Source organism: Asparagus officinalis, chromosome 7, assembly GCF_001876935.1.
Source record: "Asparagus officinalis chromosome 7, Aspof.V1, whole genome shotgun sequence".
NCBI lineage: Eukaryota > Viridiplantae > Streptophyta > Magnoliopsida > Asparagales > Asparagaceae > Asparagus > Asparagus officinalis.
The window spans coordinates 70,336,178-70,361,646 of NC_033800.1; the positions used below are offsets into that span (position 1 = coordinate 70,336,178).

General features: G+C 35.8%; 2 protein-coding genes across 2 annotated transcripts; one reads left to right on the forward strand and one right to left on the reverse strand.

Moving 5' to 3' along the window:
* LOC109847314 lies at nt 1,090-13,444 on the forward strand. Its single transcript, XM_020416551.1, has 11 exons — nt 1,090-1,283; nt 1,365-1,424; nt 1,544-1,609; nt 1,698-1,753; nt 10,163-10,240; nt 10,334-10,546; nt 10,622-10,729; nt 10,813-10,917; nt 11,110-11,562; nt 11,630-11,707; nt 13,192-13,444. The coding sequence occupies exons 1-10, from the start codon at nt 1,142-1,144 to the stop codon at nt 11,696-11,698; spliced, it is 1,350 nt and encodes a 449-aa protein (XP_020272140.1). The 5' UTR covers nt 1,090-1,141; the 3' UTR covers nt 11,699-11,707; nt 13,192-13,444.
* LOC109850472 lies at nt 18,617-21,306 on the reverse strand. The gene is made up of 3 exons (XM_020420488.1): nt 21,051-21,306; nt 20,895-20,967; nt 18,617-18,926 (listed from the first exon to the last, which is right to left on the reverse strand). The coding sequence occupies exons 1-3, from the start codon at nt 21,133-21,135 to the stop codon at nt 18,863-18,865; spliced, it is 222 nt and encodes a 73-aa protein (XP_020276077.1). The 5' UTR covers nt 21,136-21,306; the 3' UTR covers nt 18,617-18,862.

Genomic DNA, 25,469 nt, shown 5'->3' on the forward strand with positions numbered 1-25,469 from the left:
AGGATGACACTTGTATTATTTACATTCATTGTACCAATACAATCTCATTGTTGTATAAATAGGCGACATTTAGAGAAGCTTAACAATGAAATATCAGGCAGGAATACAGCACATGATATCCAAAAAAACACATCAAAGATTTTCCCGATTGGTTCAGAAACGATGTAAGTAGCATAGAAGTAGTATTGTATTTTTTATTTTTAAATTTTTAAGCAAACTCGGAGATCATTTTATTCAATTGATGCTTGAATTAGGTTGATAAAGACGTTCTTGCTAGTGTCGTAATCTCTGAAGATATTTTAGTTCACACACAATGTCCTTACTATGAAGTGAGACGATATAGTGAACGCATCATTAATGGGTATAAGTTTAAAACAGTGGCGACCGATGATAAGAGGGTAACGCAAAATAGTGGGGTCATGGTCTGTTTTGCTCAGGAATATTTTTCCAGCATAAGAGATCAAAACCCAGTTGAAGCTGACATCTTATATTATGGCCAGTTGGAAGATATTGTAGAGATAATTTACGGCTATGGTAAAAAAAGTCAGCGTAATTATTGCATGTTTAAGGTTCGCTGGAGTCCTGCCAAACCGCGCAAGGATCATTATGGGTTTACACTAGTAAACCTCGACAAAGAGATATATCTAGATGAGAAGTTCATATTCGCAGAACAGGCGGACCAGTGCTTCTATGTGAAAGACCCAAAGGTTGCCGCCGATTGGGTCGTGCTATACAAGGAGCCAAGATCTATTGTCCTCCCTAATAATAACGCCGATAGTGATGAGGACAATGAACCAATTGGTTCTTCTGATGAAATTTGGTAGATGTTCTCTTACCCTCAGAATGTCATGCTTGATATGACAGATGCGGAGATTCACGCTGACAACCCAATTTTAGTCAGGGATAGAGAACCAGAGGCAGATGTGCAACTAGAATCAACTACTAGTAGACGAAAGCAGGCAACGTTAAATATAGCCCGAGCAATACAAACAATACCTCGTTCAATACGAAAATAGCAAGTTGTAGAAGGTATATTATGTATGTCATTTTGTGCTCGAATGTTATTTAAATGTTTAATTGCAATAAATGTTTATCTTGTGAATTAGTAGATAAATATTTCGTATTGAACTCTCCTAATTCCATGTTACAGATGAAGAACTCGAGGTTATTCGATCGATCTCGTGATCGGTCACGATCTATGAGCCTAGGCTCAGAACAGCTTCAGGAGGCCCTAGGCTCAGAACAGCTTCTGGAGGCACACATTTCAGCACATCCGGATATAGGTATGAATTTCAATTATCTTTGTACAACTCAAAGTAGACATATGAAACATCATTTAGGCTAAGTTGTTTTTATATGGGTAGATGATGCGGAATTATCGGGCCGTCTACGGGACACAACTCTAGCATTCTCGCCTCATATAGGTATTAATCATATATGTGTTTGTAATATTTATCCAATCATATTTAAAGTCCAGCTTTTGTATTTAAAATCTATTGTATGTACGCAATATTAATTTTTATTTGCATAGATAATTTGGCAGGCATTGATTATTCTTCACCCAGAGCCACTGATTCACATGCAGAGCCCTCCCACACTACAGATAATGGTGTCGCAATATATTTATTTTTGCTTTGCATCTCAATATAATGATCTTACAATTTTCTCGTATTAATTATCTTCTTTAATCATTATAGAGGGTTCTTGGACACCATCGTCTTCGCATCACAAGCAAGAACCTCTCTTTACACAAGCCCCTATAGCAAAGATAAGAGTACTGAAGCTGGGAAGTGAAACACACTTGAAACAGAAAGAAAAACAGAGTTTTGAAAATTTTCTCAGGAAACAGAAAAAGCTCTCTGGTTTTCAAACGTTAGGGCTTAGAGGAAGAAGAAGAGGTCTGGGGATTTTATAGGAGAGTTTAAATCATTTTAAAACAAAAACAAATCTACCCAAATGAGATAATAATCTCTTCTTCAGACCCTCATCACAGACTGTGCCAATCACTAACAAGTGAAAGCACAGGGTTCGAGGCAAACGACCGTTTTAAAAAAGTCGCGGCTGAACAGAGGCAAAAATCGGTTGACCGAAGAAAATATCGGTCGACCGAAAAATACCTTCGGTCGACCTCCAGCGGCTAAGGAATTTTGACAAAACATCCAGAGACTCATCGGTCGACCGGTACGGTCGACCGATTAAGGGTTGAGAAATTCGGTCGACCGTATCGGTCGACCGACGACACTCTGGAGACATAGTGAAGAAAGGTCATCGGATCGGTCGACCGGACCGGTCGACCGATTTCTGACATATTTTGAAAACAGGTTATTTGACCAAGTTGAAATATTTCCAAAATATTCATTTGACCTCTGAAAATTCTGAAACTTTGTAAAATGTTTTTAATACTAAAAACAAACTGCTTGGAAAAAGAATTTTGCAGATAGGTACTCAAACTTGTGAAAAATAGTATTTTGTGAAAAACGCTTAAAAGCACAAGTTTAAAAACGTGTGTGTGATTCCCAATAGCTTCAAGTAAACTCAGTAACTCTTTGCCTACATTCTAGCACTAGAGAGAAAAACAAAAGAAAGCTAATATCCTCATATAGAGAGCAATATACTTGAGCTTTGATATAGCTTGAATCGGATGAAGCTTTTAATCGAATTTGACGTTCTTGAAATAACGTTGCTTCATCTCTTGGCCTCCTCCTCCTTTGGATATCTTCGTTGTAGCATATATTCCATCCATCCTCCATTAATGGCACTAACGAGCTTGACAAATGATTTTACTACATTTACACTCAAACGAGCTTGACAAATGATTTTACTATATTTACACTCAATAAGCCATTAGTACCGATAATGGTGGTTTTAAGAACATCATCAAAACATAAGGGCTAACAATCTCCCCCTTTTTGATGATGACAACCAACCATTATATAAGAGCAAAAATGAAATAGCTTATAGATAGGTGCTCCCCCTATCTATGAGCTCCCCCTAAATATATGCAACAAATGAGGAGATTTCTCTCCCCCTTTGTCACCATCAAAAATGGGGTAAAGAGAAATGCCAAATGCAAAATGCAACTAATCAAGCAAGCAATGTAGAACTTTCACATAGTGCATAAGCCCAAACCATTTCTTATGCGACAAAAATCATCCTCTCCAAGAGGCTTAGTAAATATATCCGCTAGTTGAGATTTGGTGTCAACAAATACTAGGGATACATCTTGTCTCTCTACATGATCGCGTAAGAAATGATGGCGCACGTCAATATGCTTAGTTCTAGAATGCAAAACCGAATTTTTGGAAATATTTATGGCACTTGTGTTATCACAAAAGATTTTAATATTTTGAAAATTCAAATCATAGTCAACTAAACTTTGTTTCATCCATAAAACTTGAGCACAACATAAGCCGGCGGCAATGTATTCCGCTTCCGTAGTGGACAATGCAACACAATTTTGTTTCTTGGAAGCCCAAGAAACAAGGGAATTTCCTAAGAATTGGCATGTTCCACTAGTACTCTTGCGATCTACCTTACATCCGGCAAAGTCGGCATCACAAAAACCATATAAATCAAAAGTGGTGCTTTTTGGATAAAACAAACCAAGGTTAAAAGTTCCATTAACATACTTAATGATCCTTTTAACCGCAATTAAATGAGATGCTTTTGGAGACGCTTGAAAACGTGCACATGCACATACACTAAACATGATGTCGGGTCTACTAGCGGTGAGATAAAGAAGACTACCTATCATACCTCGGTATAGTTTTTGGTCCACATCTTCACCACTCTCATCCGCATCAAGCTTAACACTAGTACTCATGGGAGTAGGCGCATGCTTAGAATTCTCCAACTTGAATTTCTTCACCAATTCCTTCGCATACTTGCTTTGTGAAATGAAGATCCCATCCTTAGTTTGCTTGACTTGGAGCCCGAGAAAGAATGTAAGCTCTCCCATCATACTCATCTCAAAGTGATCCTGCATAACTTTAGAAAATTCCTTGCACAAGGATTCATTAGTAGCACCAAAAATAATGTCATCCACATATATTTGAACCAAAATGAAATCATTTTTCCTTTTTCTCACAAAAAGTGTGTTATCAATTGTTCCTTTTGAAAAACCATTTTCAATAAGAAAACTAGAGAGGCGAGCATACCAAGCCCTAGGAGCTTGTTTCAACCCATATAAAGCTTTTTGTACCCGGTAAACATGATTAGGAAAAGCATGATCTATAAAACCGGGGGGTTGCTCAACATACACTTCCTCTTCTATAAAACCATTTAAGAAAGCACTTTTGACATCCATTTGAAATAGTTTGAAATTTTTAAAACTAGCAAATGCCAAAAACATCCTAATAGATTCCAACCTTGCAACCGGTGCAAAGGTTTCATCATAGTCTATGCCCTCCTCTTGATTGTATCCTTGGGCAACCAAACGTGCTTTATTTCTAGTTACAATGCCATGTTCATCAAGTTTGTTTCTAAAAACCCATTTTGTACCAATAACACTAGCATTGTTAGGTCTAGGAACTAACTTCCAAACTTCATTTCTTTGAAAATTGTTTAATTCTTCATGCATAGCCAAAACCCAAAACTCATCATTTAAAGCATCATTAACCTTTTTAGGTTCTAGTTGAGATAGAAATGCAACATTACCACATTCACTCAAGGCTTTTGAGCGAGTTATAACTCCTTTTGAAGGGCTCCCAATGATTTGTTCCTTTGGATGATTTGATGTGAATTTCCAAGCTTTAGGTGGTTCAACTTGATCTTGAGCGTTTGTGCTATCCACATCCTTTTGAACTTCTATAGAGGGAGTGTCATTGATTTGCAACAAGTCCAATCCTCCCTCAATATCATCATCATCATCTTTCCTAGGCAACACAACTTGAGAGCCAACATTAGTCTCATCAAAAGTAACGTTTATAGACTCTTCAACAACGAGGCTTCGTTTATTGAAGACCCTATAAGCCTTACTTCGAGGTGCATAACCCAAGAAAATACCAACATCAATTTTGGAATCAAATTTATCATGGTGATCTTTTGTATTTAAAATAAAGCATTTGCAACCAAAGACACGAAAATAACCAATGAAAGGAGTTTTTCCATAATAAAGTTCATAAGGAGTTTTCTTAAGCTTTGGTCTAATCAAAACACGATTTAAAACAGGGCAAGCCGTATTGACGGCTTCCGCCCAAAAATATTTTGGTAAATCAAATGAGTTTAACATAGTGCGTGCCATCTCTTGTATGGTACGATTTTTCCGTTCAACAACACCATTTTGTTGTGGTGTTCTAGGAGCGGAAAACATATGAGTTATACCATGATGAGCACAAAAATCATAGAAAAATTCATTTTGAAATTCACCACCATGATCACTTCTTATTTTAACAACTTTCAAATCCTTTTCATTTTCAATTCTTTTAACATGATTAGCAAATTCTTCAAAACAATCATTTTTCTTAGCAAGAAATATTGTCCATGTAAAACGAGAAAAATCATCAATAATCACAAAAACATAGTGTTTGCCTCCAAGAGAGGTAACACGCATAGGACCAAATAAATCAAGATGAAGTAATTGCAAGGGTTTAGAAGTCGATACCTCATGGATGGATTTGAAAGAAGACTTTGTTTGTTTACCTTTGGCACAATCCTCACAAATTGTATCTTTTATGAAGTGCAAGCTAGGTAGCCCTTTCACAAGATTCTTCTTAGACAATTTTGATATTAACTCCATATTTGCATGTCCAAGTCTCTTGTGCCAAATCCAAGGATTTTCATCAATTGCCGCAAGACACTTCACATCTTGATTCACTAACTCATTCATCTCAAAAATGTAAACATTAGACTTGCGATTTGCAATAAAAACAATTTTTCCATCCATACTAATGATGCATTTATCCGGTTTAAAAGAAATATCAAAACCTTTATCACTTAATTGGCTAATGCTAAGAAGATTATGATTCAAGCCATTTACTAAATAAACATCTTCAATAATGGGTGAGGGTTTCTTACCAATAGAACCGATACCAATGATTTTACCTTTCTCACCACCACCGAAGGAGACATTGCCTCCTTCAATCCTTGATAGGGTTGCAAATAACTCTTTGTTGCCCGTCATATGATGTGAGCAACCACTATCAAGGTACCACATCTCCTTACGTCGTTGCCGTGACGTTCCCTACAAAAGAAGAAGATGAAGGTGTAGTAGCTTTAGGTACCCATGTCTTGGGTCCTTGGTGGTTAGTAGTTTTGGTACCTTTGGGTACCCATATCAAACCATAAAAATCTTCATTGTCTTTAATTCTACAATGAGTAGAAATGTGTCCATGTCTCATACAATAGGTGCATACAAAATTTCTTTTGTATGTACGAATGTTAGAACCATGAAACCTATTTCTACCATGGTGATTGTAGTTGGCATAAGCATGAGTGGGTCTAGTCCTACAACCCTCAATTTCTAGTCTTTCAATCTTTGATCTTAATTGCTTGTTCTCAAAATCGAGATCTCCAAGCAATTCATCTTTTAGAGCAAGAGAGGTTGTTAGTTGTTCTAGCTTAATATCACAAGAGGCATGCAATTTTTTGAAAGAAGAGTATTCTTTAGACATTCTTTTAAATTCAAAGTTCAACTCTTCTAAAGCCATAGCTATGTCACATTGCATATAAAAAGATTCACTTTCGGCCTCGGATATTACCTCATGTTCATTTGCCATGAAACAAACATTTGGGTCATGAAGAGCAAGTTTGGCTCCTTCTTCATCACTATCCGAGTCACTTGGTTCGGATTCTTCCCATCCGGCATACATAGCCTTCTTCTTCTTGTACTTCATGTACTTTTCTTTGAGCTTGGGGCAATCCTTAGCGATGTGACCCGGTTCATTGCACTCAAAACATTTACCTACACGAGAGGAAAACTTGTTGTTAGATCGAGGGTTAAATTTTTTGTTCATTTTTATAAGTCTAGAGATTCTTCTAGAGAGATGAGCCACTTCTCTAGAAAAATCAACTTCACTCTCCGACGACGAAGATGAGTTGTCACTAGCTCCCTTGAGAGCTATGGTCTTCAACTTTGGTGACGGCTCCTCAACTTCTCGTGATGGCACTTCCTCCTTCTCCTTCCCCTTGAGCTTCTTCTCATGCACTTTGAGCTTTCCGATGAGACTATCAAGAGCTAAGATAGTGAGGTCATGAGCTTCCTCAATGGCCGTAGCCTTGGGCTCCCATGCCGGAGTCAATGAGCGAAGTATCTTGTAGTTCATCTCTTGAATGGATAATTGCTTATCTAGACCATGTAATTCATTGATGATATTAGTAAAACGGGAAAACATAGCATCAATGGATTCATTAGGAAGCATTTTAAATAGCTCATAATCATGCATGAGTCCACTAATCTTAGATTCCTTAACTTGGGGTGTTCCTTCATGTGTGACACATAATTTTTGCCAAATTTCGTATGCGGTTGCACACGTGGAAACCCTATTGTATTCATTGGGGGAAAGACCACAGATTAAGGCGTTCATGGCCTTAGCATTGAGATTGGCAAGGTGCCTTTCATCATCGGACATGTTCTCAACTTTGGACTTCTCTACATATTTCTTTTCTATAAGCCCTAGGATGTCAAGATCAATGCAACGAAGGTAAATTCTCATCCTAGCCTTCCAATAAGCAAAATTGGTCCCTGTGAAGAGAGGTGGTCTAGTGGTGGATTGTCCTTCCAACATATGCATATTCAAAGAGGCCTCCATTAGATCTTTTCTCTAAGGTTGTTAAACCAAAAACTGATATAGAGACCAAGCTCTGATACCAATTGTTGGACCCTAGAGGGGGGGTGATTAGGGTCAAGAGGCTCTAATATGCAATATAAATTCAGCACAAGCAAAACACAAAACAAAAATGCGATAAAAGTAAGAGAGATAGGGTTAGGAGTTCGTTATCCTTGACGCGCGATGTGTTAACGAGGTTCGGCCCTCTGGCCTACGTCCCCGCTCCCCACTCTCGAGGAGAAATCCACTACACACCCGGTTTGGAAGCCGGAACTTCGTCTACACAGCGATCCCACACGATCTCTCTCACTACACAGTTTGATCTCAACAGATCACACCCTCACAGTAGATCTTACACAAGATCTCACCCTCACAGCAGAAGAAAAAAGTAAAAGACTCTCTCTTTACACAACCCCTATGACAAAGAGAAAGGTTACTGAAGCTGGGAAGTGAATCACACACAAAAACACAGAGAAAAACAGATTTGAAAATTTTCTCAGGAAAACAGAGCTCTCTGGTTTTTGCAAACGTTAGGGCTAGGGAAGAAGAAGCAGTCTGGGGGGTTTTTATAAAAGAGTTTAAACCAATTAAAAACAAAAACCCAATCTTCCTATTTAGGAAGATAATCTACTTTTCAGGTTGTTACCTCAGACTGTGCCAAACACTATTAAGTGAAAGCACAACAAACGAGGCAAAACGACCGTTTAAAAAAGTCGCGGTTGACTGAAGGAAATTTTGGTCGTCCGAAATAAACATTCGGTCGACCGAAAAACTTAGTCGGTCGACCGACCGAAAAATTCGGTCGACCGCGAGCAGCTAAGGAAATATGGTAAAATACGATTGATCTATGTGAAAGTCTTCAAATTATAGTCTTCTGAAAGCCGTCAAATTGTAATTGTTGGACCCTAGAGGGGGGGTGATTAGGGTCAAGAGGCTCTAATATGCAATTTAAAACTCAGCACAAGCAAACCACAAAACAGAAGTGCAATCAAATAGAAAGAGATAGAGTTAGGAATCGTTATCCTTGACGCGCGATGTGTTAACGAGGTTCGGCCCGCTGACCTACGTCCCCGCTCCCCACTCTCGAGGAGAAATCCACTAACACATCCGGTTTGGAAGCCGGAACTTCGTCTACACAGCGATCCCACAAGATCTCTCTCTCACTACACAGTTTGATCTCACAGATCACACTCCCTCACAGTAGATCTCCACAGATCTCTACCACACAGCAGCAGAAGAAAAAACAAGCAAGAACCTCTCTTTACACAAGCCCCTATAGCAAAGAGAAGAGTACTGAAGCTGGGAAGTGAAACACACTTGAAACAGAAAGAAAAACAGAGTTTTGAAAATTTTCTCAGGAAACAGAAAAAGCTCTCTGGTTTTCAAACGTTAGGGCTTAGAGGAAAGAAGAAGAGGTCTGGGGATTTTATAGAGAGTTTAAATCATTTTAAAACAAAACAAATCTACCCAAATGAGATAATAATCTCTTCTTCAGACCCTCATCACAGACCGTGCCAATCACTAACAAGTGAAAGCACAGGGTTCGAGGCAAACGACCGTTTTAAAAAGTCGCGGCTGAACAGAGGCAAAATCGGTTGACCGAAGAAAATATCGTCGCCGAAAAATACCTTCGGTCGACCGACCGAAAAAATCGGTCGACCGCCAGCAGCTAAGGAATTTTGACAAAACATCCAGAGACTCATCGGTCGACCGGTACGGTCGACCGATTAAGGGTTGAGAAATTCGGTCGACCGTATCGGTCGACCGACGACACTCTGGAGACATAGTTGAAGAAAGGTCATCGGATCGGTCGACCGACGGACCGGTCGACCGATTTCTGACATATTCTGAAATCAGGTTATTTGACCAAGTTGAAATATTTCCAAAATATTCATTTGACCTCTGAAAATTTCTGAAACTTTGTAAAATGTTTTTAATACAAAAACAAACTGCTTGGAAAAAGAATTTTGCAGATAGGTACTCAAACTTGTGAAAAATAGTATTTTGTGAAAAACGCTTAAAAGCACAAGTTTAAAAACGTGTGTGTGATTCCCAATAGCTTCAAGTAAACTCAGTAACTCTTTGCCTACATTCTAGCACTAGAGAGAAAAACAAAAGAAAGCTAATATCCTCATATAGAGAGCAATATACTTGAGCTTTGATATAGCTTGAATCGGATGAAGCTTTTAATCGAATTTGACGTTCTTGAAATAACGTTGCTTCATCTCTTGGCCTCCTCCTCCTTTGGATATCTTCGTTGTAGCATATATTCCATCCATCCTCCATTAATGGCACTAACGAGCTTGACAAATGATTTTACTACATTTACACTCAATAAGCCATTAGTACCGATAATGGTGGTTGTAAGAACATCATCAAAACATAAGGGCTAACAGGCCCAAGTCATAAACCCGTACTTCAAATTCAAGGAGCTTCCGTGGTCCGCATGCGAGGATATATGGAGAGAGTTGATGGTATATGATCATTACTTCTTTGATTTTTTTTTTAATATAGAATACATTTACAAAATGCTTAGATATCTTATATTTTTACATGCAAAATTGTAGAAATACTATTGTCTTGAGGACTACCCTGGGGCGTGGCACTATGTCTTCAATATCAAAGTTGAGGCCGTGCTCAAACAGTGGCGACATGAGCTGAAGGTTCATACATATGATAAATATACCCAAGATTGGCAGAGATTTTTAAATCTCGATGAGAGGGTAGATCTCGGTCATTTCACGGCTCTTCTTTTTTATTGGGATACCGAGTCCGCACAGGTATGAGTACATTATCAGGTTGCGTACAAAAACATATTGTAAATGCAATTCATTTTTAACACATTTTTTTTGTAGGATAAATCTAAGAAGGGCTCGACGAACCGACATAGCAAGCGGAAGCTTGACCACCACTTGGGATCGACGTCCTTTGCCAATCTTGAGTATAGTTATTGTCGAGACACGGTATAATATTTACGTTGTTGTATTCACATGCTACAACCTTCAATATGACCAAACTTTTCGACATTTACTATTATATTTTGTAGGGGAAGCCCATAATGCCGATCAATTTGAAGGCGAAGTTAGCTTACGACACCTTTCACTCAACATATAAAAATGAAGACAAGATTAAAGAAAACATGGTTTTGGTGGTAATTATTTTTCAATAAATCATTAAATAATAACTATTACGTTGTTGTACATTTCATTAATTAATAGTTTAAACTGTTGTACTTTGAAATCAGGCTTCTTAAAAAAAATTCGCTTTTCCACCTACACTTTTTACAGGGCCACATTCATTATTTGACAAATCAATATATATCTATTTTTCTTATGTGATTTAGGATAATATTGCTGCCGCGTCGAAGGATGCAGCACTACGTGCTACCCAAGAAGCTGCTGATGACCCTCATGTCTTGTCTAGAGAGGAAAATAATGTCATTGCAATGAATGTGATGGGGTATAATAACCAGGGCAGATTTCCATTGATGGGGGTTGGAGCTCAGCGGGGTACCTCCAGATTATCCTCCACGGCATCCTCGACAGCCTCGACTGCGACAACATCATCAGACAGAACCCTTGCATCTTCTACAATTATGCGCGTCAACCGTTATCTGCGCCATAAGATCGACCGTACATTACTCATGCAGGTGACGACGGCTATGTGTTCAGATTTGCCTCCATCCCCTACTAGCGACGATGTTTTTACACACATCGTTTTATGCTTGTCCGGGAAGATTTCAGCTGAATTATTTGAAGAAGTTTTGGACCAATTAGATTTAGACGTTGGCGCACAGGTAAATTACAGACAAGCAATTATTTTGTTGAATTTTATTCTCTAAATATAAATCTATTTATTTTCAGGCTGGACTTGCTGGAGGAAGCAGTAGTGGCGTGCAGAGGAGGGAACTTGACGATGATGAGGACTCTTGATTTTATGAGGTAAGTTAGTTAATTGTATGTGTGTATGTGTCTTGTGCGAATATGATATTTTATGCGCTTAAATGTTGACGGTTTTTTTCGATGAGATTTCTGACCCCAATGTCATTTTGTAGACTTCGCTTGTATCGGTGTTTGTGAGGAATGGCTACGAATGGAAAGCCCTTTTGGCATCTGGTTCAATGAGTGTGAGGTCTAATCCATTAACCCTTGTTTGTGTTCTTTAAGCTTGTTCTATATTGAAATTTGTTAAGTTAAGGAAATCCATTCATGGGTTTAGCCTTAGGAATGTTGTTGGTGCTGGAAGTAATGTGATTCTGGACAATGCAATCCTTAAAATGTATATGGGTTATAGGGGTTTGGGCAGTGCATGCTATATGTTTGAAGTAATTCCTGAAGGAGATATTGTTATTGTTTCTTGGACGGTTATGATTTCAGGATTTATACGAAACGAGAGATTTGAGGGGGCAATTGGAGTCAATACTATCGCAAGTAACGCTCTTATTGACATGTATGCAAAGTGTGGGGAGATATTAATGTCCTTCAAGGTGTTAAGTTAACTCTTATACGAGGATTTGTTGTCATCGGGATTCTATCTAGTTTCTTGTCACGCTGGCTTAATTGAGATATTTAAAAGCATGAGGAAAGTATATGGTATTGAGCATCAAAAGGAGCACTATACTTGCTTGATTGATACATTTGGAAGGGCTGGACTTGCTACCTCTCAACTATTTCACCAACAGTTAACACCCCTTGATTCATATGGGAGAGGAGCCTTCTGAGTGTGAGGCTCTGTATCGGATGCCAAGTGCTTCAAATAAGCATGTCAAGTCTCTACTTATTTCTTTTTCGTGGATCGTGCTTTCTATGTTTTCCAATTTTGTTCCAGGTGCATTGAATGGTGTTGGATGCTTTCATTTTATCCTAGTGAGCTCTAGAGTTACTAGTACATGACTATTGACGATCAAAAGTGATTTAGAAAATGGTTACTGTTGGTTAGTTTTTGGATTCGGATGTTTCGATGGTTTCAATCTGTGTCTCGTAGACGTGTTGATATTTTAGGCCTTGCTGCATATGCCATGTTTTAAAGTGTTTCTACATGTCCTGGTGGCTCTTGGGTTTGCCACAAAAACAAGTTGTGGCAAATGCTTTTGCTGGAATCAACTTTGCGAAGAGGTGGTTCATTTTGCATTTCTGGTATGATTTTGAGGTCAATACTAGAAAAACATAATCATATGTGGCGTGTATGCTTGTGGATCTGTTGTGTGTTGAAGTACTTTTGGGAATTTACTTTTTTTTAATATTCTCATGCTTTAACATTATATAACACAAATTTGCACAACTGTATTTGTGAATCCTGCTTATATAACGCAAATTTGGCCTCATGTTTAGTTATTACTCATGTTTAGTTATTACTAAGCATACTTCTAAATTTAGGAATATATCATATTCTTAAAAATAATGTCACCTTCTTTTTTATCTTGCAGGTGCATGTGTTTCTTTGAGCTTCTCTAGAGAAAATGGACTTGGATATCGGTTTGTAAACCGTCGTTGTATTTTTAAATCAAAACTTTCTTTGTGTTGAGCCCAAAACAAACAGTGAGTTGATTCAGTTGTGCGGCAAATTTATACGTTTATGTGTGGCAAATTTATAAGTTGACATTGTGTTTGTTGTGTGAAAAAACAAATATATGTGGTTGGTATCATGTTGGTGTGTGATTTATTTATGAAAAAACATGTGTTGGGGTGTTGTGTGATTTATTTAAGTTGTTTTGTGGATAGTTATCATGTTGGTGTGGTTGGTATATATGTGCTTTTCATTGTTGATTTGTAAGCTGGAATTACAGGGTTATTTGAGAGCTGGAATTACAGGGTTGATTTGTAAGCTGGCAACTGCAAATTTATCCCAGACGGATTTTTTGTATCCCAGACGGAAATACCCGTCTGGGTTGTAAAGTTGTCTTGGCTGTAATTTCCGTCTGGGATAATTATCCCAGACGGAAATTTCCGTCTGGGATGTAGAATATCGCAGACGGAAAAATTCCGTCTATGATAGTTATGCTAGACGGAAAAAATCCGTCTGTAATGTATTGTAGACGGGTTTTTTTTCCGTCAACTAAAATCCGTCTAGAATACATTCTAGATGGAATTTCCGTCTAGAATAACGTATTCTAGACGGAAACAAATTAGACCCGTATTCCAGACGGAATTCCGTCTGGAATACTTTTTCTGGACGGAATTCTAATTATTCCAGACGGAAATTTCCGTCTGGAATGCGTCGTTTTGTACCAGTGGGCATTGTTTGGCAACTCCAACTTATACTGGTTTTGTTTCGTTTAGTGAAAGAAAATCGGTTCAAGTATTGGCCCTAGTTTCGCAACTAACCGGGGCAGAATTTAAACTAGTTTTGTTATGCTATTTTTTTTTAGCTTAAACCGGTTCAAAATTAGCCCACCTCCGCTGGTTCCAGAATTGAACCAGTTTAAGCTAAACATGTTTACGGGGAGAGGGAGAGTTGCCAAACTGACCCTAAGATTCATTACCAATAATAAGAATGAGAAAGGAATGCAAATTTAGGATATGAATGATGCACAAGAAAATCAGTCACTAAGGTTTACCTTTTGGCCGCAGAATGAGTAGAAACTGGTACATAGCACCTGCTTAGACTTGAATAAAATGCCAATACAGATGCAGAGTACAAACGGTTGGCATATAAAGATGAGTGCAAGTTGGACACATTCTCAAATCTACAGTACACAACACGTGTATAATTGTGAAGCCCTTTCTTGTCTGAATGTGTAGAATTGTGAAGCCCTCTTCTTGTCTGAAGGTAATGCATCAAGAATTCGCAAATGAAAATAGAAACAGAACTTGATGCCCAACAGCATGAGCAAGTTTCGACCATGAAACTTCCAAGGTGATTGGATGTGTGAAACAAACAGAAGCGATATCAACCTTCACAGCATTTTAAACATTATTATGGTCAAAAGTAGAAATCGTATAAAAGCATGTGAAACAAATACACAGATTCCTTACAGATGTTATAAGGAATATGCGTACTCCCCTGGAGTCATCATGAGGAACAAATTCTGATACTAGAAAATGAATCAACATAAGTATCACGACAAAAAGTAGAAATATGATACTGAATACTCTGTGTTTGTCTCCTTCAAAATTTCCAGAAAGAGGAAATATCAAAACCACAAAAGAATAATGACAAGATATAGTGGACGTAGACCAAACAATCAGGATACAGGTAACTGTTTGATTGCTGAACATCAGTATGAAACTTAACGGCAACCTGGAAACAGAGAGGACAACAACAGCTTAAAATCTCCATCCAGCCACGAATATACAAAAAATGAACATACATGTGATCAAGCATTCCAAAGATACAGAAACAGCCAAGGAAATAGAGTAGATTTTTCAACCCAAACAACGCAACGCATTGGAAATAACGCGCTGCTCATGCTGGAAATAAATGACTTCCTTCTTTTCTGATGATGCATCAGAAAAACACACAAATCGCATATATTACATGCCACATCCACATGGATCACAAACAATATGTTATAAATCCCACATTCTATAATTGTCGTCTCACATGAATAGTACATATGACAGTGAAAAGATTGATGTAGATGGTCCCTTTTCAAATTTACTTCATATTGGGATCAGGATATCATATCACAATTCAGATATTTAGATCCCAGCGAAAAAAGCTTCTGTCATGCAATGAATCGTGACCAATTACGGTATATTGAAGTTTATAACAGCCACAAGGCATAACAGATTATTCAAAAGTTTGGGGGTCTTCAGCTTGTGACTTGCCTGCTTCAGGCCTGAGTGCTCTTCATCTATGAAATACTGTTCTGATGATGTAACTCTTACTATGTGATGCTTCATTGACTATCTCGGGAAAAACAGAAATGGCATGTCATGATGCAGATCATATAAGAATGGTAAGTTTTCGTCAGTGTTTTCAAAGGCGTGCGCCTCACTGCGCCTTACATGCCCTGTGATGCGGAGCGATGGTAAAGCGCCCTACATCTGATGCAGCAGCGCCTTTTGCACCTCACGAGTGACCTACTATGTTTCGCGTAGGGTGCATGCTAGGCATAGCATCATATAGTTTTGTTCTTTAACATTTCGATCGGGCTTTTATATTCGATGACTCATATCCCAAAAAGCAAAATAAAACCATTAGGCTTTTATAATAGCTTAATTGAGGACCATAAGTTCACCTCAATATTAGTCTTGATTTGACTTTTGATTTTATGAACTTCGCTCTACGTTGGATGTGTTAGCATAAGAGATCGAGATCTTTTTTTTGTGATTTCATAGTAATACTATTTATCTTGACATATTTTTATGTGAAAATATAAAAAACATGCTCTTTCATGTTTGATAACCATCTTGAAAAATTATGCGTGTGGTGTGCGCCTTGCTTCACTTGGGCATGCGCATCATATTGCGCCTTGCGCATGTACATGTGAAGAGACTTTGAGCTCCGCATTGCGCCTTGCGCATTGATAACACTGGTTTTCGTGCAATCAAGTATGATCATATTGTTGCATCAGAAGATGGCTAACAACAAGACAAAGCCCATTTAGCGCAAAATTTGAAAGTGTTGCCATATGAATCCCTTTTGCTTCATCAGCAAGGCTTTAGTTTATAGGAACTTTGGGTTGCATGACATTAAAAGATGAGTTGCCTCTATAAATGGTTGTATGATGCAATATAATTAGAAGTGTTTAATATCAGCAATTTAGAATAAGTGTTCTGTATCATGCTTCTAGCCTCCCTGTAAAGGGTTTTAGGATGAAATACGATGAAAGTGTTTAATATCATGCTTACTTGCATCTCCATTAATGGTTGTAGGACACATGGTACAAACATTCAATAATCATAATCTCAGAGAAGAGTTATTTGCACCACAGATTAGAGGTTTGGGTTGGTTGGGTTGATCAATGGAAATGCAGCAAATGGCACACACCACACAAATAGTGCATGTAGCATTTGTTATAGGAAATGAACTTAAAATCCCTTGTTTGGTTTACTTCAAGCAGCATTTACTGCTGTGGTTTCACTAACAATTAAAAGCTGCAGTTATGTTGATGAGGAAGACACGAAGAGCATTTGTGGCTATAAGAATGATAAAAGTTAAGAAACTAAAAGAAACAGTGATCAAGAACTGTCAAACTACCAAACAAGAAATCAAAATATTATACAAGGGTGTGGAAATTTCTCATACATCGCATCATTACAAATGTATCCTCTATATCATAGACAGGCATGTGGAAGTGAGAAACAAAGAGAGGGTCTTATGAGAAAAAGGTCGGATATTTATCTCCCAACCATGTTTTAGTCATGGAAGTGCTCGAAGCTTAAAGAGAGCAGTTTGGAGTTTCTATGCAAGCAAAGAAACAGAGATTATTTTGATAGAATTTGACGAATTCCCCTTTATTGACATAATGTTCAAGCTTCTCATATTCCATAGCATATACTTTATTTGCATCACAAACTCATGGAAAGTGAATATGTATCCCGGTATAAGTCCACCAGTATACTTCTTTTCATATTTATTTTATAGGAATCCACTTTGAGTCTACTGCAAATACCCCATGCTGTATTCATTCGAATCGATAGGAAGTCTGAAGATGTGAACCGTTTCCTTCTGTTTCCATAATACAAACATATATATGCTTCATATATTACCTTCCTTAGTCCCAAAGAGCACATCCGCTGCATTTTGCTCACTACTAAGTACTAATTACTTATGTTATCTTTTTCATTATGCATAAACACTATCAAATGTCCACCACTGGCCCCCTTCTACTGCTAAGGTTACTCTTGAATGCTTCCACTCCTAAACATCTTATTGAAAGGTTGAAATTCTAGTCATTCTAATAAGCATACAAAATTTTCTTAATAACTATTTACTCAATGGAACTTTCAAACCACAGTTACTTATATCACCCATTAATCATGAACGACTGAAGACTTACGACTAAAGAGTGTTGCAAGTATCTGAACAGTCAAATCCATTAGCTCTTTCTGCTAAACCTACTCATGTTTGCAGAAATATGCAAATATTGCACCCTGACTGTGTGTACATTCTTCCCATGTTTTAACATTTCTTCACATCTGATAGGTAATAGCAACTGTGTTAATGTAACTAAAATTTCTTCCTATTATTCATGACCTTAATATGTAACAGAAAAATAATCAGATAGCCAAATTACTTTTCATGTGCTAATTTTGGTATGAGAAGTATAAGAACCAACCTAGAGGCCATGTTTCTGTTGCCTTCACCATAATATTTAGTCAATGCATACAGATATACAAAAATCCAATACACAGGCTAACAAGAATGCTCCACTAAAATAGTAATGAAAAACAGGGTAACAGGATATGGTTAATAAAAAGACTAGTGGATGTGGGAGCACATACATGCAGAAATAGAACTAAATCATATCTAGGATAACGAGCATGCTCCATAGCCGCCATTAAAATAGTAAATAAAAACAGGGTACCGGTGACAGAACGATTCATAGTATAACTACACTGTAGCATGGAAAGCACTGAACTGATCATGGTAAAAAAAAAAGTAATCCTATGAGTTATAGTGTGGATAACTACACAAGGGGAAACTCCAAGAAATGTAGCATATCCCATGTCATAAGTTAAGGGGAAACTCCAAGAAATGTAGCATATCCCATGTCATTAGTTAGCTTAAAGTTAAAAAATAACTTAGTGGTGCCAAGAATCAGTAATAAATGACACCAAAAATATAAATACGTTAGCTTAAACAAGCTGAATAAGCCAGTGTGTTGCATCAGAAAAAAGGGAAAAAAACAATGAGCTGTGTGTATTCACATGATACACCTTTAATTTGACATACAATTCTACTTGCAATTAACAAATTGATATACTGGAAACCACGGTCATCAGAATCAATAATTTCAGTTATACAAAGATAAACATGGAGAAAATTGTTAGCAAAATATTCCAAGAGAATTATATGGTACAACAGTGTAATAGTTCACAGTGGAGACACACTATATAAATACTTAAGTCTTAAATAGAAATTGAAGCACTATGACATGTTCCAAATTGTGAACAACATGTAGTTCTGTTATTACCCTCCATCATCAATTAGGACAACGTGTTCCTTCCAATGCCAAAATTTCCACCATCCAAGAGCTTCGGCTTCACATGGCTGAGAAGAAAAAGAATTGCCTCAGAAAACTGCTTTATCAAGGATACAGAAAAAGATTGTATAGCAGTAGCTAGTGTAACTATTATCTTGTTGCATCCTAGATACAAGGTGCATTTTTGGAAATTTAAAAATATAAGGAATTTAAAGACTTAACTTTCCCAAAAAAAAAGCAATTAAATTTGACATTTGTATGTATGTATTATTTTTGTGTTTGTGTATGTATGAGATAAACAATGCATTCAATCTCTAAGTGAGGTTGACCTTGGATGAGTTTTGGGCTTTGAGTTAATTCTAAAAATATATCTGGTAGAAAGATGAATTTACTTATGTGTTTGAAATTATGAAGCCATGCAAAAGCTATTCAATACTTCCCCAGAATTTAGATTATCCATTAGTGGGTGGAACAAAAAACTTGTTCCCAGCCTAACATAGTTCAATTGTGTGTCGTCTGCAGTTTTTACTATCATCCTTATCTCTTTGTTTATTTAATATTTTTCCCTCAAGTGAGATGATTTTTATTTTGAATATTAACTTGCAGGTGTTGTCGTTGGCAGCATAACTTTTGCTTTGATAGTTAATAAGGAAGAACTGTGTTTTAGTACCCTAGCTTGGCACATTTCGAGCAACTGTACTCTTTAGATATAGTACATTTAAATCTCACCCGTCCCCATAACCTTACCAAAACGCTCACATATGAGCAACTTGAGCATTTCGGAACCATGATAATTCATGCCTCAGGAAACAATGAAATGAACGATGCCTAAGCATCCCATACTGCTTCAACCCCTCTGCCTCTAAACTATTGGCAGAGAAAGAAGAGAGAAAAGGCCGATGATTCTGCTGGTTATATCCCATTGGACCCATATAAAATAACAATCTAGTAGAATTTGATATTTGATCTATACCTCGCCCTGCCCCCGCCCCAAAAAAAAAGAAAAAGAAAAAAACCAAAGAAAAAAGGACCCATATCCTTCCCTTTCTTTTCTATGCATCTGCACATGCATGAGGGAAGGATGAGCACAAAAAGAAGAGAAATCAGAGAACAGAAAAACAGGGAACACAACCACAATCTGTAAACTAACTCCCATATTCTCAATAACTAGTCATTCGCTGATCAAACCTCCCTTTTTCAAGTACAAAATAAACATAATAATAACCTACATACATACCAATCCAGTAACACCTTAAACTGCTAATCATAAAAGATAAAGATAAAAATAAATTCCTAAACGAACCTGAATTCTAATTAAGAATAAAGATGAAGGTTTGAATACAACAAAAGCTTATCCTAATATAATGTGATGGCTATGCATTCGACCGCTACTACCCATGCAGCATCAGATGTGAGTCGCTCGCATCTTCTATATGGTTCAAAATGAATCTCTACATACAACTTTATTATAATAATGAGCAATCAATGAAGAAATTGCAGCTGGTGTACTCCTCAAGACAGAAGTATATTGCAGTGAATGACCAGATCGCAACCAACTTGATTAAACTTTGACAAATGGCTACACATCTTCTAAATTGATGTACAACGATGTAAACAAGAACCCCTTATCATCATATTCACATCACATTTTGCGGTTCAGTATCTAAACCTATGATAAGCATCCAAAAACAGTCAAAAAGCTAACTTTTTACCAAGAAAGGATTAAGGAAGGGTCTTTTTATTTTTAAACCCAGATTCTGGTATTTGGCCGCCTTTATTACAGCTCTTAACTAGTACTACAGCATTTTCAATCAAATTGTTGCACTTTACCATACTTTATAGGAGGGAAAATGCCAGCTCATTATGCAATAGGAGGGGGACATCCCACGTGTCCCCTCCAATAGTCCCTGTAGCAGAGCTCTTATAGGAGTTCAACAAAGACTCAAAGTTAACCCCTGAAGAAATCATCAATAAACAAGGAGGGTGGGGGGTAAACCTAAATTTCAATGAAATTGGGCGGAGTAAGGAGGGCTCACTTGGTGTAGAACTCTGACGCGGATCGAGATCCATTGTAGAAGATGAACCAGAGCAACACGAGCATCAGCGTATCTAGTTTCTGATTAAGAAAAATCGAAACTAAAAGAAGAAAACAAAAACCCTAAAATTGAGCAGAAAACCCTGTGAAAGGATACTGAAGAGGAACCGCTCCCACCAATCGAGCATATAGAGGCCCATCGTCACATTGTAGAGATGGATCTTGCGATTGATCCAATTCATTTCTCAGATTTCTTTTGGATTTTTTTTTTTTTTTTTTTTTTTAGAGAGAGGAAGAGATCGAAGATTGATCAGCAAGGAGTAGGCCCTGAGCTCCGTCGACGGTCAGATTTGGTGGGAGGACAAAGAGAGAGAGAGAGAGAGAAAGACGAATGAAAAAGATTGGGATTTTTATTTCCCCTTTCTGATAGAAATATATATTTAATCTGATTCCACCAATCCCCGTTGATGTCAGTGGACATTAATCTTTCGTTCTCTTTTGTCCTCGTCATCATTATTATTGACTCGTAGCAGGTTGATTGAATAATCACAGGGAAAACAGCGTTCTGATATTAGACTGACTTAGATGGATTTATTTAAGTATTCGCTTTGTTTAGTAATCAAATGCCGTTAACAAGGAAAATAAAATCTTCACACCCAACTTGATTCGAGAATACAAAAAACAGAGCTCTACACACTCATCAAGGTTAATTTCACTGCTAAGAGAGAGATTTAACAGTCCATACGCAAATCCTTATTACTATTCATCCTCACAATGAAAAAAATACGACAAATCGTTAGTAATACATTAAAATGTGAACGTTGAATGAACTTTCTCCTACATTAATACGTTTAGCTGATCAAAATCACATCGTATTCATCATCCGGTTTGAAGAGACAAAGCAACAAAATATAATGTAACCCAAAGTATAATAAAAATAAAATAAAATTTCAATTAAAATAAAACAGTCAGCATAGAATAAAATAAGAACCTTAAATTTTGCATAAACTAACATCCAAGTTTTCTTATTATAGTTTCAATGACAAGTTTATAGTAAAAACTGAAATTAAAGCATCAAATTGCTTTGTAATGCTCCTTTACTCAAATGTTATACATAAAAAATCTTGGTTAATTATTCCTAGTATTATTCAGAGCTTAAATCCATGTGATGCTTCTACCCTCATATGTTTACAGATCTCGGGTAATAAATATATGTTAAAAGGTATAGAAGAGGCAAGCTAGTGAAAGAGACGGAACAACTATATTAATTAAATTCAAAATCAATCAATGGACGAGCGATAAACTATTATTGAGATACCGAGTAAATCCTTCAAAACACATCAAAACAAATGTTAGTAGCCATGAACAAACTTTTAAAAATATAAATTACTTGTCACATATTTAAAATATTGATGAAGGCCTTAAATGAAGTGAAAATTCTCAACCAATTCTAAGTACTTATCGATCCCAAGTGAAAAGTTTTTTGTCAACAGAAGAAAAATATTCCATGTGACTAAATATCACATTTAATGCATCATAAATTTAGTTCTAAGCTTTTAGATTCAATAAGGCGTGCATAGAACAATAGGATGGAGTATTTCCATTATTTTATTTCTAGTAACACAATTTAATAGTAACACAATTTAATAACTAACTTTAAGGTTAAAAATGGAAATCCTGAAGCCAATATCTAAATCAACCAATTTTTTGTTCTATAATTTCAAGTGAGGATGGAGCGGGGGAACAGGCGATTCGTCAGACGATTTGACAGGCGTCACGAAGCGAAACCCATACAGGCGGCGCTTACGGTTCCAAGGCGGCGTCACGTTTCCATCACCTTCTCCTCCTCCTTCTGTCTCTCCGCCTCCCTCCTTCCCTATTATCAAACCATCTTCGGACTTCCCCCTCTTTCTAATCCTCAAAACCTTAATCCGTCTTTTTCGTTTCAACCACCTTCTCACCATCTCCCTGCTAAACCCCCTCCTTTGATGGCTTGCTCAAGAGATCTAAGCCCCTGCGTGCCTCCTCCTCTAAAAGCATTCTTCCTCTCCCTAAAGAAGTGATGGTGCATAATTATGTACCAAAATCGCAAGTGCACAATTGATCAAGATATAGTATAAAAAGTTATCAATCCCACGAGGAAGGTGATTTTAAGAGAAGGTTAGAATTGGTTTTCGTGTTTTGTGCGTGACAAAATTAGGATTAAAGAATAAGTGTGAGAGTTATGATGAGTGAGAGTGATTGTTGTGAATATATGCAAGAGACAATAAATTGAATTTTAGAGGAGAGAAGAAAGAATCAAAGAATAAATGAAATCACAAGGCAAGAAAGAAGAATGAATAAAATCAAGAAATAAAATCAAGAATGAAAAGAAAATTCAAGAAAGTCAAGATGGAGGATTCAATTAAAGATATGAGAAATCTAGAATTTAATCCACTAGCTAATCTCAATTACAAAATATATAAACTATTCTCTTTTTATCATATTTCAACTTAGATTTATTAAGCATAGACTATCAAACCATTTAAGAAAAATATAACCTATCAAACTATCATCTAAGTCAAAATTACTATTCATGATAAGAACAACAACAAGATAGTATTCCTAGAATTCATAAGCATAACATATCAAACTATTTAAGAAATGTATAGATTATCAAATTCTTTTTCTACCAATTAGTTTTCTAGTTGATTATCCTAAACATGAATATTTTAAATAGATTATCAAATTCTTTTTCTACCAATTAGTTTTCTAGTTGATTATCCTAAACATGAATATTTTAAGTGAAAGAGAATAATTCATACAATATAAAGGAAATTAGACTAGTTTCATATAATTCTAAGATTTCTACAAGAATTAATTTCACATCTTAAGAAATAAAAGCAAGAAGAAAAATAACTATTACAAAAAGAAAAAAAAAGAAAAATCTAAACTATGAACAAGAAATAAATCTAACTACAAAGAATTAAAATATAAACTACAAAATAAATTGTAAAAATTAAATGTAAGAAAATAAATCTACTCTACAAATTAAAGTGCAAAAAAAATAAAAATACAAGAAATTAAATCTACACTACAAACATGAATGTAAATCTAACTAATAAGCAATAATAAAGAAATTACTAAAAAGAAATAAAAGAGAAAAATAAAAGAAAAGCAAACCTTCAAACTTTTCTTTATCTCCATCATCATCATCCAACAAAGAGAAGAAGATTTGAAGTGGAAATTTTTTTTTTTATTAATTATAATAAAAGTTACAAATTTGGATGGCCTTCTCAATTAAGAGTTACCTTCCTCTCCAAATAGAGTTACAAAATTTTTTACACCCCTAACCTCTCACTCTCTACCCCTATTTATAGTAAACATCAGTGAATGAGAGCCATTGGATTAAAATCTTATCCAAAAATAATAAATTTTAGCCCTTAATTCGTAACAAACTGTACGTCAGCATCGATACCAGCATCGATACCAGCATCGATACCAGTATATATATATATATATATATGTATATGTATATATATATGTATATATGTGTGTGTGTGCTATATATATATATATATATATATATATATATATATATATATGTATATATATATATATATATGTGTATATATATATGTATATATATATATTATATATGTATATATGTATAATATATATATACATTATATATATATATATATATTATATATATATATATATAGTATATATAAGTATATATTATATATATACATATCATATATATAGTATTATTATATATATATATCATATATATACATATATATATATATATATACCAAATATATTAATGATCTAATATATCATATTACAATATATATATACAAACTATAAATATATATATATATATATATATATATATATATATATATATATATTATATATATATATATATAATATATATATATATATATATATATATATATATATATATATATATAGTATATATATTATAGTATATATATATAATATATATATATATATATATTATATATATATATTATATATTATATATATATATATATAATATATATATATATAGCGGACGGTTCTAATAAAAACCCTCATTAGCCTAAAAACTAAAAACCTCCTTCATCATTGGATCTAGATGAATCCAATGGCTTGGGATTCAGTCAAACAGTCAACATACACATGCATTAATTACCTCAACGCAGTGAATCCAGATTCACTACCTCAACGTATCTCGAATCACTGTAGTGAATCCAGATTCACTGCGTTGATGTAATTAATGCATGTGTTTAATGAGGTAATTAATGCATGTGTCTGTTGACTGTTTGACTGAATCCTAGTCATTGATGAAGGAGGTTTTTATTTTAGGCTAAGGAGGTTTTTATTTAGAACATCTCCATGTATATAAATATATATAATATATATATATATATATATATATATATATTATAATATATATATATATGAAAAAGAAAGCTCTTCTTGTTTTTTTAGTTCAACAAAAAAATCTAAATCAACCAAGGAACTGGAACATTCACATAACTTCAAAAACAAATTGAATAAATTAGAAAAGGAAAAAATAGACAAT

Bases quoted from the DNA above. Each gene is read 5' to 3' on its own strand.
- LOC109847314 (XM_020416551.1), top strand. From the start codon at position 1,142: ATGTTACAGATGAAGAACTCGAGGTTATTCGATCGATCTCGTGATCGG. The intron at 10,241-10,333 runs GTATATGATCAT...GCAAAATTGTAG, and splicing joins ATATATGGAGAGAGTTGATG to AAATACTATTGTCTTGAGGA. The intron at 11,563-11,629 runs GTAAATTACAGA...ATTTATTTTCAG, and splicing joins ATTTAGACGTTGGCGCACAG to GCTGGACTTGCTGGAGGAAG.
- LOC109850472 (XM_020420488.1), bottom strand. From the start codon at position 21,135: ATGAATTGGATCAATCGCAAGATCCATCTCTACAATGTGACGATGGGC. The intron at 20,968-21,050 runs GTATCCTTTCAC...ATCAGAAACTAG, and splicing joins GTGGGAGCGGTTCCTCTTCA to ATACGCTGATGCTCGTGTTG. The intron at 18,927-20,894 runs GTGAGCCCTCCT...TTTTCTTCTCAG, and splicing joins GCGTCAGAGTTCTACACCAA to CCATGTGAAGCCGAAGCTCT.